The 13,137-nt window shown below is 48.2% G+C and overlaps 1 protein-coding gene across 2 annotated transcripts in view; it reads left to right on the top strand.

The window, feature by feature from the left end:
- The first annotated feature begins 309 nt into the window (after nucleotides 1–309).
- Nucleotides 310–13,137, top strand: part of mctp2b (multiple C2 domains, transmembrane 2b) — a 29,032-nt gene continuing 16,204 nt past the window's right edge. Inside the window, exons 1-10 of one of the 2 annotated variants that reach the window (XM_087793011.1) lie at nucleotides 310–470; nucleotides 5,976–6,342; nucleotides 8,327–8,435; nucleotides 9,049–9,191; nucleotides 10,052–10,128; nucleotides 10,296–10,410; nucleotides 10,507–10,533; nucleotides 10,736–10,903; nucleotides 12,258–12,388; nucleotides 12,514–12,700. In XM_087793011.1, coding sequence (XP_087649137.1) covers nucleotides 5,983–6,342; nucleotides 8,327–8,435; nucleotides 9,049–9,191; nucleotides 10,052–10,128; nucleotides 10,296–10,410; nucleotides 10,507–10,533; nucleotides 10,736–10,903; nucleotides 12,258–12,388; nucleotides 12,514–12,700 — 1,317 coding nt within the window. In that variant the 5' untranslated portion in view covers nucleotides 310–470; nucleotides 5,976–5,982. The remainder of the gene's footprint in view (nucleotides 471–5,975; nucleotides 6,343–8,326; nucleotides 8,436–9,048; nucleotides 9,192–10,051; nucleotides 10,129–10,295; nucleotides 10,411–10,506; nucleotides 10,534–10,735; nucleotides 10,904–12,257; nucleotides 12,389–12,513; nucleotides 12,701–13,137) is intronic. The other variant, XM_087793012.1, reaches the window with a different exon arrangement.

The raw sequence follows: 13,137 nt of genomic DNA, 5'->3' as shown, positions 1-13,137 counted from the left end.
AACGTAAAAGTTCACACAGATCTGATCTGGAAGAACGTGTTTGTGGAGTCACGTGGTCGGGCGCAGGTGTACGGTGGCCGGGAAGTCGAAAAGTTAACTTACAAACTAAAACTTAAGAGTAATAGTTTTAAAGGTTTCAAGTGAGTTTTAAGAGTCCGTTTCGTGTGTGTGTGTGTGTGTGTGTGTGTGTGCGTGTGTGTGTGTGTGTGTGTTGTCTCTGCGACGCATCATTTCAGTCAAACCACGTGTTTCCTCGCAGCCGGAAGTGGAGCGACGTTTCGTGTGAAGGCGAGCGGAAGTGGTGGTTGCGTCGCTAACTTGTCTGCGCGGCTCGGGTGTCGAGGAGGAGGAAGAGTCTCGCTGATGGTCTGGACTTCACCATGTCGTCCCGGAGGACTCGCGTCGAGGCGGACTCACGTCAGGACAGAGTCTCGTGAGGGGAGCTCGTGAGAGACGTGTCGCGCGCGCAGGTGAGTCACCTTTCAGGGGGCGCGAGCGCAGGGATGGAGATCCGCGACCCCCATTTGATCTGGTCACGTTGGTTACACGTTATTTCAGAACCACCGACACAGTTGTGTGATGTTGTGTAACTTCATCAAGTTGTGAAACTGTTGTAAAATAGTTTCCGGTGTGGCGGTGATTCAGGTGAGAGCAGGAAACTCTTCAGGTGAGGGTTCAGATGTTCAGGTGAGAGCAGGAAACTCTTCAGGTGATTGTTCAGATGTTCAGGTGAGAGCAGGAACTCTTCAGGTGAGGGTTCAGATGTTCAGGTGAGAGCAGGAAACTCTTCAGGTGATTGTTCAGATGTTCAGGTGAGAGCAGGAAACTCTTCAGGTGAGGGTTCAGATGTTCAGGTGAGAGCAGGAAACTCTTCAGGTGATTGTTCAGATGTTTAGGTGAGAGCAGGAAACTCTTCAGGTGATTGTTCAGATGTTCAGGTGAGAGCAGGAAACTCTTCAGGTGAGGGTTCAGATGTTCAGGTGAGAGCAGGAAACTCTTCAGGTGATTGTTCAGATGTTTAGGTGAGAGCAGGAAACTCTTCAGGTGATTGTTCAGATGTTCAGGTGAGAGCAGGAAACTCTTCAGGTGATTGTTCAGATGTTCAGGTGAGAGCAGGAAACTCTTTAGGTGAGGGTTCAGATGTTCAGGTGAGAGCAGGAAACTCTTCAGGTGAGGGTTCAGATGTTCAGGTGAGAGCAGGAAACTCTTCAGGTGATTGTTCAGATGTTCAGGTGAGAGCAGGAAACTCTTCAGGTGATTGTTCAGATGTTCAGGTGAGAGCAGGAAACTCTTCAGGTGATTGTTCAGATGTTTAGGTGAGAGCAGGAAACTCTTCAGGTGATTGTTCAGATGTTCAGGTGAGAGCAGGAAACTCTTCAGGTGATTGTTCAGATGTTTAGGTGAGAGCAGGAAACTCTTCAGGTGATTGTTCAGATGTTCAGGTGAGAGCAGGAAACTCTTCAGGTGATTGTTCAGATGTTCAGGTGAGAGCAGGAAACTCTTCAGGTGAGGGTTCAGATGTTCAGGTGAGAGCAGGAAACTCTTCAGGTGATTGTTCAGATGTTCAGGTGAGAGCAGGAAACTCTTCAGGTGATTGTTCAGATGTTCAGGTGAGAGCAGGAAACTCTTCAGGTGATTGTTCAGATGTTTAGGTGAGAGCAGGAAACTCTTCAGGTGATTGTTCAGATGTTCAGGTGAGAGCAGGAAACTCTTCAGGTGATTGTTCAGATGTTCAGGTGAGTAAGAGCAGGAAACACTTGTTGCAACAAGAAGAGCAAACCTGATACAACCCGCTGACGTCATCATCAGATCTTTAAAAAAATAAAGTTTATTAAACGACGGTGACGTTTATTTGAGCAGAATCATACAAAATAAACACAAATAATCAAGTTTAAATGTTTGTTCTCGCTGCAGAACAACCGTAAACAAGTCAACATGTTTGTTTGTTGAACGTTTGGAAACTTGACTTTAACTTCATTTATTGACCTTTTCTTCTCGTGACGTCGCAGCGCGTCACTGTCGATGACGTCACAGTTAAAGTCAGAGTTAAAGTCAGAGATGTTACGTCTGACCAGAGTTTTGATCAATAAGTCAAAGAAAATAAACATTTCTGTCGTTTGTTTGTTGTTGAGAAAAGAAAATCCGACTTTTTAAGAAGTGTTGTGGCGCCACCTGCTGCTGTGGTGGAGAAATCAAGCTCCTCTGTGAGTTGATGCAAGAAGTTTTTGAAACAACTGATGTGTTGAGTTGATGAACAACGTTCAGTCGCACACATGTACACAACTGATGGTTCTGAGTTAAAGATGCTCGTTAGCGCCACCTTGTTTAAAAAAGCAAACGTGTTTTTCAACTGTAGCCATTAACGCGTTAGACTGCGACTGATAAAACCAGCTCGTGTTCGCGTGTGTGTTGTGCTGTCGTGACTCTGATGCTGGTCATAATGTTTTGGTCGTCAAGGACCTCGCGAAGGTCGTGTGACAACAAACTCGAGGTCGAGGTCCTGTGTGTGTGTGTCGACACACATGTGTGTGTGTGTTTGTGTTGTTGCCGTGGAGACCGCTCGTGTGTCGACACGCGTCACATTTCTGAAGCTGCACGCCGGCTCGGGAACCTCACGTGACCTACATAACTCAGTGTCTGAGCTCAAGTCTCAAGCCATACCTTTTGTACCGAGTAAATTGAGTTTTAATTAGTTAATAGTTTAACCACAACTTTACAAAAGTATTTAGATTGATCTCGTTATAATTCTGCCCCCTTGTGGTCAAATCGTGTAGCTTCCTGTTCGTCACTTGTATGGCCACACTGTCAGGTGATTTGTACCGTAGCCATTAGCGCCTTGTGTCAGGACTCGCCCTCAATAAAGAGTCGGAGATTAGACGTTTGAGAGAAGCTTTGTTTGCTGAAGTCACATGACTCGTGACATCACGGCATCCAGGTCGAGCAGGTGAAGGTCAATACTTTGTGTTTGTTATTCTTTTGTGAGTTGTGTTTTTCCTTTTTATTGTTTGTTTCCTGTTGTGTTGTTGTTTTATTAATTGTCTTTTTCTTTATTATTTATTTTATGTTATTTTTGTAGTTTTGTGTCTTTTATTTTGTTTTCCAGTGATTGTTTTTTTGTTTTGGTTTATGCCGTTTGTGGTTTTGTTTTCTGGTAGTGATTGTTGTTTTTATTCTTTTGTGAGTCTTTTTTCTGTTTTCCATTAGTTTGTGTTGTTATTATGTTGTTATATTGTTGTTGATATTTGTTGTTGTTTTGGCTCTAAATGTTTTTTCTTGTGACTTTGTTTAATCAATATTTCTTGATGTTTCTTTTGTGGTTTTTATGTTGTAGCATCTTGTTGTTTTTCTGGGTTTTTGTATTTGTTTAGAGTAATTGTTTTTCATGTGTTGGTTTATGCTGTGTTTGATGTTCATGTTTGTTCTTTACTTTCTTTTTTTTCTTAGCTGTTTTTATTTGAGTCATTGTTTTGCAGTTGTGTTTTTTGTTAGACGTTCTTTTCCACGTCTGTATCATGTTTCTTTTCTTGTTTGTTGTTCATTTTGTCTCTTTTTCTTATTGTATTTTCTGTTGTAGCATCTTGAAGTAATTTTAATCTTTTTGCTGTTTTCTATTTGTTTTTATGTTTGTTTTGGCTCTAATAGTTATTATTGTTTGTTTTGTTGTGTTTTTCTAGTTCTTTTACTCTTTGATGTGGCTTTTCTTGTTGCTTTGTCAATTTTTTTTATTGTTTTTTCCTTCTACTTTTTTAATTTTTCCAGTTTTTTAGTTTTTTTTCTGTGAGTTTTTCTTGTTGTTATTTTTGTTGTGGCTCTTTTTGTTTTTCTATTTGTTACTTCTTAATATTTATTTTTATTTGTGATGTTTTTCTTTTGTTTTGTTTTTTCCTGCATGATTTTGTTTCCCTGTCTTGTCCTTTGTTTTTTTCAAATACTTATTCAGAAACCAGGTTTAAAGAATTCCAAAAACCTGACTTTGTTTCCAGAGGCTGAAAAAACTGGAGATTCTAGTTTTTTGGCTTAGAGATCTTGTCGTCACGAGTGTTCGGTGGTTCCGATGAAGTCGCGCGTGTTCGGTGGTTCCGATGAAGTCGCGCGTGTTCGGTGGTTCCGATGAAGTCGCGCGTGTTCGGTGGTTCCGATGAAGTCGCGCGTGTTCGGTGGTTCCGATTAAGTCGCGCGTGTTCGGTGGTTCCGTCGACGTCGCGCGTGTTCGGTGGTTACGTCGACGTCGCGCGTGTTCGGTGGTTCCGTCGACGTCGCGCGTGTTCGGTGGTTCCGTCGTCGTCGCGCGTGTTCGGTGGTTCCGTCGTCGTCGCGAGTGTTCGGTGGTTCCGTCGTCGTCGCGCGTGTTCGGTGGTTCCGTCGTCGTCGCGCGTGATCAGTGGTTACGATGACGTCACGCGTGTTCGGTGGTTCTGATGAAGGTTCTTCTCCTGCAGGTGCATCATGGAGTCCAAGAAACCGGGCCTGCTGAAGCACCTGCGTCACAGGCTGGTCCAGGGCGTGAAGTCGCGAGTGTTCGGTGGTTCCGATGAAGTCGCGCGTGTTCGGTGGTTCCGATGAAGTCGCGCGTGTTCGGTGGTTCCGATTAAGTCGCGCGTGTTCGGTGGTTCCGTCGACGTCGCGCGTGTTCGGTGGTTCCGTCGTCGTCGTGAGTGTTCGGTGGTTCCGTCGTCGTCGCGAGTGTTCGGTGGTTCCGTCGACGTCGCGAGTGTTCGGTGGTTCCGATGAAGTCGCGCGTGTTCGGTGGTTCCGATGAAGTCGCGCGGGTTCGGTGGTTCTGATCATGTGTGTTCGGTGGTTCCGATGAAGTCGCGCGTGTTCGGTGGTTCCGATGAAGTCGCGCGTGTTCGGTGGTTCCGTCGACGTCGCGAGTGTTCGGTGGTTCCGATGAAGTCGCGCGTGTTCGGTGGTTCCGTCGACGTCGCGAGTGTTCGGTGGTTCCGATGAAGTCGCGAGTGTTCGGTGGTTCCGATGAAGTCGCGCGTGTTCGGTGGTTCCGATGAAGTCGCGCGTGTTCGGTGGTTCCGATGAAGTCGCGCGTGTTCGGTGGTTCCGATGAAGTCGCGCGTGTTCGGTGGTTCCGATGAAGTCGCGCGTGTTCGGTGGTTCCGATGAAGTCGCGCGTGTTCGGTGGTTCCGATGACGTCACAAGTGTTCGGTGGTTCCGATGACGTCGCGCGTGTTCGGTGGTTCCGATGAAGTCGCGCGTGTTCGGTGGTTCCGATGAAGTCGCGCGTGTTCGGTGGTTCCGATGACGTCGCGCGTGTTCGGTGGTTCCGATGAAGTCGCGCGTGTTCGGTGGTTCCGATGAAGTCGCGCGTGTTCAGTGGTTCCGATGAAGTCACGCGTGTTCGGTGGTTCCGATGAAGTCACGCGTGTTCGGTGGTTCCGATGAAGTCGCGCGTGTTCGGTGGTTCCGATGAAGTCGCGCGTGTTCAGTGGTTCCGATGAAGTCACGCGTGTTCGGTGGTTCCGATGAAGTCGCGCGTGTTCGGTGGTTCCGATGAAGTCGCGCGTGTTCAGTGGTTCCGATGAAGTCGCGCGTGTTCAGTGGTTCCGATGAAGTCACGCGTGTTCGGTGGTTCCGATGAAGTCACGCGTGTTCGGTGGTTCCGATGAAGTCGCGCGTGTTCGGTGGTTCCGATGAAGTCGCGCGTGTTCAGTGGTTCCGATGAAGTCACGCGTGTTCGGTGGTTCCGATGAAGTCGCGCGTGTTCGGTGGTTCCGATGAAGTCGCGCGTGTTCGGTGGTTCCGATGAAGTCGCGCGTGTTCAGTGGTTCCGATGAAGTCACACGTGTTCGGTGGTTCCGATGAAGTCGCGCGTGTTCGGTGGTTCCGATGACGTCGCGCGTGTTCGGTGGTTCCGATGAAGTCGCGCGTGTTCGGTGGTTCCGATGAAGTCGCGCGTGTTCAGTGGTTCCGATGACGTCACGAGTGTTCGGTGGTTCTGATGAAGGTTCTTCTCCTGCAGGTGCATCATGGAGTCCAAGAAACCGGGCCTGCTGAAGCACCTGCGTCACAGGCTGGTCCAGGGCGTGAAGCGACCCAGCAGGGCGGCCATGTTCAAGCAGCAGCAGCTGGACCAGCGCTGCTGCTCCGTGCCCGACATGAGGGACATGAAGCAGGACTCCCCGGGCTCCACCCCCCCCACGATCCGGTCCGTCAGGGAGGGCCCAGGATCTGGGCGGGGCCAGAACAGGCTGAGCGTCCCGCTGGACTGCCCGGACTGGGCCTCGTCGCAGGAGTCCTTCAGCAGCTTCACGGTCGACGACACCAACATGGAGGAGCCTGAGGTCCAGTTGCCCGACACCCCAGAACCAGACAGTCCTCAGAACCAGGTGAGACTGGACCCGACACCTGCTGTCAGTCACTGCGTCTTCTAACGAGTTTTAGTGTTTTTAACACATTTTTTTACGTCTTTAATTATTTATCATTCAATCATTTAATTGTCAAACTTTATTTTGGCGCATTATTTATTAATTAATGAATTAATTTTTATTTATTCTTTTTTAATTAATTATTATTATTTACACATTTTGTCATTTATTTATTTTGACTTCAATCATATTCATGATCACAAAATAAATCACATCTTTAGACGAAAAACAAAGATTTTCACGTTTTAACAGAGAAACGTAAACAACAACAAAAACTCCCCGTCTGATGTTTGACCTCTGACCTCCGGGTGTGTGCACCGGGAGGAGCTGGAGTTCAGGGACAGACTGACCAGGATGTGATCATGTGACCCGTGATGAAGTGTCACTCACAGCCTCTCATGACCTCGGGTTCTACTCCGAGTCTCTCCCGGACGACCGAGCTCCTCTTGGACGCTCACCTCCGACTCTCCACTGACGTTAGACCCCGTGGACAGTTCGGTGTGAACTCACCTTCAGACTCAGGTGAGAGCAGGAAGTGACTTCAGTCTTCTGGCTCAGCTCTTATCAAAGACATCAGTCGAAAAGGTGAAAACCCAGCAGAGGTGGGTTCCTGCTCGACGTTAGATTAAAAAGAATCACTTCCTGACGGAGTCGCTTCCTTGACCTGTCACTCAAACGTGAAGGTCGTCGTCGAGCATCAGCGTCGAGACTCAGGTTCGTTTATATTTATTATTATTTATTATTAAGTTATTAACGTTTGGTTAAAAGTTGATATTCGTATATACATTACATTTGGAAAAATATTACAATTTAAAACTTTTTGAATTAAAATAATTGATATTAAAAGTGGAAATTTAATTCAAAAGTTTTATATTGTAATATTTTTCTAAATGTAATGTTTAAAAAAGAAAAATTAAATATATTATTAAAGTATTATCAATATTACAAATGATTAAATATAATATAATATAATTCATCATTTATTTGTTCTTAGTGGAGCAAACGTGATATTTTAAAATAAAAATATAGAAAAAAATAGAATCCATTTAATATTAATAAGTTTGTTTTTGTCTAAACTATGTTAATAAATTATTTAGTTTGTTTTATTTTCAAGTTTCGTTTCTCTCTGATGTCATAACCAGACATGACTAAACGATCCTGATCTTGTCGAGCGTCGGATCGATCGTTACAACCTCGGCGTCTGATTGGTCGACAGCATCTCTACTGGACTCGGATTTCTTTGCTCAGTTTGTGATTTGACAAACGAGCAGCCTGTGTGTGTTTGTGTTTGTGTGCGTGTGTGTGCGTGTGTCTGTGTGTGTGTGTGTGTGTGGGGGGGTGTGTGTGTGGGGGTGTGTGTTTGTGTGTGTGTGTTTGTGTGTTTGTGTTTGTGTGCATGTGTGTGCGTGTGTGTGCGTGTGTGTGTGCGTGTGTGTGTGTGCGTGTGTGTGTGTGTGTGTGTTTGTGTGTGTGCGTGTGTGTGTGCATGTGTGTGTGTGTGCGTGTGTGTGTGCGTGTGTGTTTGTGTGTGTGTGTGCGTGTGTCTGTGTTTGTGTGCGTGTGTGTGTGCGTGTGTGTGTGTTTGTGTGCGCGTGTGTGTGCGTGTGTCTGTGTGTGCGTGTGTGTGTGCGTGTGTGTGTGTGTGTGTGTGTGTGTGTGTGCGTGTGTCTGTGTGTGTGCGTGTGTGTCTGTGTGTGCGTGTGCGCGTGTGTGCGCGCGTCTGTGTGTGCGTCAGTGTGTGCGTCAGTGTGTGCGTCAGTGTGTGCGTGTGTGTGCGTGTGTGTGTGCGTCAGTGTTTGCTCTGTGGCGAGTCCAACCTAAATCCACAAGTGACTGGTCTGCTCCGGTCTCCACGTCGGCTTCAACACCATCAGCGTCTGGTTCAGCATCAGCGTCTGGTCCTCTGCTGCAGTTGTCGTGACACGTGACGGTTGTGTGTTTCCAGGGCGACATGGACTCGGAGTCGAACATCTCGTTCGAGAACAACAGGAGGTCGTACCTGTTGACCGTCAACCTGAAGGAAGGGAAGAACCTGGTTATTCGGGATCGCAGTGGTGAGCTTTGTCGCCCCCTGTCTGTGTGGAGGAGAACACGTGCTGGAAGAATAGTGTTGATGGACGTGTGTGTGTGTGTATATACATGTGTGAGGGAGTGCGTGTGCACATGTGTGTGTGTGTGTATATGCGTGTACGTGTGAGTGTATATATGTGTGTGCATGTGTGAGGGAGTGCGTGTGTGTGAGCGAGTGTGTGTGTGAGTGTGTATATATGCGTGTGTGTGTGTGAGTGTATATACATGTGTGTGTGAGTGCATGTGTGAGTGTGTGTGAGTGTGTGTATATATGCGTGTGTGTGTGTGTATCAAGTCATCAGTGTCAGGTTCATCTGATAACAGACGGAACAAGATTCCACAAATTAGAACCTGTTTGAACCACACCCTGCATTCATGTGTGAGTCTGTGTGTGTATATCTGTGTGTCTATCCAAGGATGTGCATACGTGTGTGTGTCTGTCTCTCGTGAGTGTGTGTGAGTGTGTATCTCATCAGTGTGTGTGTGTGTGTGTGCGCAATAACATGCAGTCATTTTAAAAGTGCAGAACTAAAGTTGTGTGTAGCTGCAGAGTTGATTGTGTTGCACGTGTGTGAAGTGAAACAAAAGTGTCGACAGGCACCAGCGACCCGTACGTCAAGTTCAAGCTGGAAGGAAAGACTTACTACAAGAGCAAAGTTGTGTTCAAGGACCTGAACCCGTCCTGGAACGAGTCCTTCTCCATCCCAGTCAAGGACTTGACTCAGGCGCTGCACGTCAAGGTTTGTCTGCGTCAGTCTAGCATTGTAGCACATATACGTTACATGTTAGCATAGAAGCATTGTAGCACATATACATTACATGTTAGCATAGTAGCATTGTAGCACATATACATTACATGTTAGCATAGTAGCATTGTAGCACATATACATTACATGTTAGCATAGTAGCATTGTAGCACATATACATTACATGTTAGCATAGTAGCATTGTAGCACATATACATTACATGTTAGCATAGTAGCATTGTTGCACATATGCATTACATGTTAGCATAGTAGCATTGTTGCACATATGCATTACATGTTAGCATAGTAGCATTGTAGCACATATACATTACATGTTAGCATAGTAGCATTGTTGCACATATACATTACATGCTAGAATGATCACACATAAACATGTTAGCATGATAGCATTGTAGCACAAGAACATGTTAGCATAGTAGCATTGTAGCACATATACATTACATGTTAGAATGGTCGCACATAAACATGTAAGCGCATTAACATGTTAGCATGATAGCATTGTAGCACAAGAACATGTTAGCATGGTAGGATTGTAGCACATATACATTACATGTTAGAATGGTCGCACATAAACATGTTAGGGCATTAACATGTTAGCATGATAGCATTGTAGCACAAGAACATGTTAGCATGGTAGGATTGTAGCACATATACATTACATGTTAGAATGGTCGCACATAATCATGTTAGCGCATTAACATGTTAGCATTATAGCATGTTAGAAAGGTAACACCATAACACCATTAGCATGGTAGCACATTGTCGAACCAGAACTTCTGGGTCTGGTTCCTGCTATAGTCCTCAACTCCGTCACCTTGTCCGTCCGCCTGCAGGTCTACGACCGGGACTTGACCACAGACGACTTCATGGGCGCCGCCCGAGTCCTGTTGAGCGACCTGGACATGGACAGGTGAGCAATGACATCACTTCCTGTTTCAACATGTGGACTCAGGAGTCGTGTGACTCACATCATTAACCCGTGAGTCGTCTGGTGGACACCAACATGTTGACTCAGGAGTCGTTGGTTCACGGGTTAATGAACCTGCGAGTCTGTGTCTTGACTGGTCTTCTGCTCAGGGTCCACGCGATCTCTCTGGCCCTGGAGGACCCCGACAGTGTGGAGGAGGACATGGGTTTGGTGCTGCTGGACCTGACTCTGTCTCTGAGGGACGTGGACGGCAGGAGAGGCAACGTAGGAGTCCGGCTCTCGCCGCATGAAGCTTTGCTCAGCAGCTCTAGTCCTACTAATGTGTTTGTGTCTCGCCTTAACTCGCATGCTCCGCCGCAGCGCTGCCCCCGAAAGCCAAGCTTCAGGGTAAGACCCTTTATCTGTCTGGGGTCGGGTTCCCTGGGTCTCTGAGGGCCTCCCTGCTCTGCCCGGACTGAAGGTCCAGCTGTGCTGCTGTCAGTCGCGTCGTCTCTAGACTGTGTGAAAACATTATGACCACTGACTCCACACAACCTAGGAGACCTTGGTGACCTTCCTGGTCCTGGTCTGACCTCCTGTTGTCCTCCAGTCTAGTGGGACTCAGCAGAGCCTTCGACTGTCCGAGTGCATGAGGAAGAGTCAGCTGTGGACGTCTGTGGTGACCATCGTCCTGGTGGAGGGTCAGGAGGTCAGCAGCCCTGGAGCTGGACAACTGTTTGTCTGCTTCAAACTAGGAGAGCAGAGATACAAGAGCAAGGTCTGACGTCTTTGATCCTCCTCGTCTTCCCTCGTCCTCCTCGTCTTCCCTCGTCCTCCTTCGTCCTCCTTCGTCCTCCTCGTCCTCCCACGTCCTCCTCGTCCTCCCACGTCCTCCTCGTCCTCCTTCGTCCTCCCACGTCCTCCTCGTCCTCCCTCGTCCTCCTCGTCCTCCCTCGTCCTCCCACGTCCTCCTCGTCCTCCTCGTCCTCCTCGTCCTCCCACGTCCTCCTCGTCCTCCCACGTCCTCCCACGTCCTCCTCGTCCTCCCTCGTCCTCCCTCGTCCTCCCTCGTCCTCCTCGTCCTCCTCGTCCTCCTCGTCCTCCCACGTCCTCCTCGTCCTCCCTCGTCCTCCCACGTCCTCCCACGTCCTCCTCGTCCTCCCTTGTCCTCCCTCGTCCTCCTCGTCCTCCCACGTCCTCCTCGTCCTCCTCGTCCTCCCTCGTCCTCCCTCGTCCTCCCTCGTCCTCCTCGTCCTCCTCGTCCTCCCTCGTCCTCCTCGTCCTCCCTCGTCCTCCTCGTCCTCCCTCGTCCTCCTCGTCCTCCCTCGTCCTCCTCGTCCTCCCTCGTCCTCCTCGTCCTCCTCGTCCTCCTCGTCCTCCTCGTCCTCCCTCGTCCTCCCTCTTCCTCCTCGTCCTCCTCGTCCTCCTCGTCCTCCTCGTCCTCCTCGTCCTCCCTCGTCCTCCTCGTCCTCCTCGTCCTCCTCGTCCTCCCTCGTCCTCCCTCGTCCTCCTCGTCCTCCCTCGTCCTCCTCGTCCTCCTCGTCCTCCCTCGTCCTCCTCGTCCTCCCTCGTCCTCCTCGTCCTCCTCGTCCTCCCTCGTCCTCCTCGTCCTCCTCGTCCTCCCTCGTCCTCCTCGTCCTCCTCGTCCTCCTCGTCCTCCTCGTCCTCCCTCGTCCTCCTCGTCCTCCCTCTGCTGTCCTTTACTGTCAACTCTGTCAAGGACAGGTGAAGGTCACAGATGTCGTCACTTACAAAAACATCCAAGGTTCTTCACACTGGTGTGATCAGAGAAGAGTCTTCTTTTATTTCATCTACTTACAGCAAGTCCAACCCCCTTATCATCCTCCATGTTCTCGTCTTCTTCACCTTCATCATCCTCCATGTTCTCTTCTTCTTCACCTTCATCATCCTCCATGTTCTCGTGTTCTTCACCTTCATCATCCTCCATGATCTCTTCTTCTTCACCTTCATCATCCTCCATGTTCTCGTGTTCTTCACCTTCATCATCCTCCATGTTCTCGTCTTCTTCACCTTCATCATCCTCCATGTTCTCGTCTTCTTCACCTTCATCATCCTCCATGTTCTCGTCTTCTTCATCTTCATCATCATCCTCATGCTTGTGTGTCCTCCAGAACCACTGTAAAGTGTCCAACCCTCAGTGGAGAGAGAAGTTCTGCCTCAACCAGTTCCTGGACAGTCCATCACTGCTGGAGGTGGACTTGTGGTCCAAAGAGGGTCGCAGGAGTGAAGAGTGTCTGGGAGTGTGAGTGTGTCTGGTGTGAGTGTGTAGCTCTGCACACTGACTCATGTGTGTGCGGTTGTGCGTGTGCGTGTGTGTGTGTGTGTGTGTGTGTGTGTGCGCGTGTGCGTGTCTGTGTGTGTCCACAGTTGTGACGTGAACCTCTCCGTGGTTCCCTTCGACCAGCGGCAGCTCTTCACCTTGACCTTGGAGCAGGGCAAAGGTCGTCTGGTCTTCCTGCTCACTCTGAGCGTGTGCAGTGGAGTCTCCATCAGTGACGTGAGCGCCGCCCTGCTGGACGACCCACGCGAGAGAGACAACCAGCTGCAGAACTACGTGAGCCTCGTCATCAACACACACACTGTCACACACACACACATACACATTTACACGCATGCATACAAAAACACACAAACGTTAAAAAACACATGCACACATTCATCCACACACACATACACAATTACACACATGCATACAAAAACACACAAACGTTAAAAAAACACACGCACACATTCATCCACACACACATACACATTTACACACATGCATACAAAAACACACAAACGTTAAAAATCACACGCACACATTCATGCAAACACATACGTACACAATTACACACATGCATACAAAAACACACAAACGTTAAAAATCACACGCACACATTCATGCAAACACATACGTACACAATTACACACATGCATACAAAAACACACAAACGTTAAAAATCACACGCACACATTCATGCAAACACATACATACACAATTACACACAT

Source organism: Callionymus lyra, chromosome 6, assembly GCF_982586985.1.
Source record: "Callionymus lyra chromosome 6, fCalLyr1.hap1.1, whole genome shotgun sequence".
Lineage (NCBI taxonomy): Eukaryota > Metazoa > Chordata > Actinopteri > Syngnathiformes > Callionymidae > Callionymus > Callionymus lyra.
This window is presented reverse-complemented; position numbering and strand designations above follow the sequence as displayed.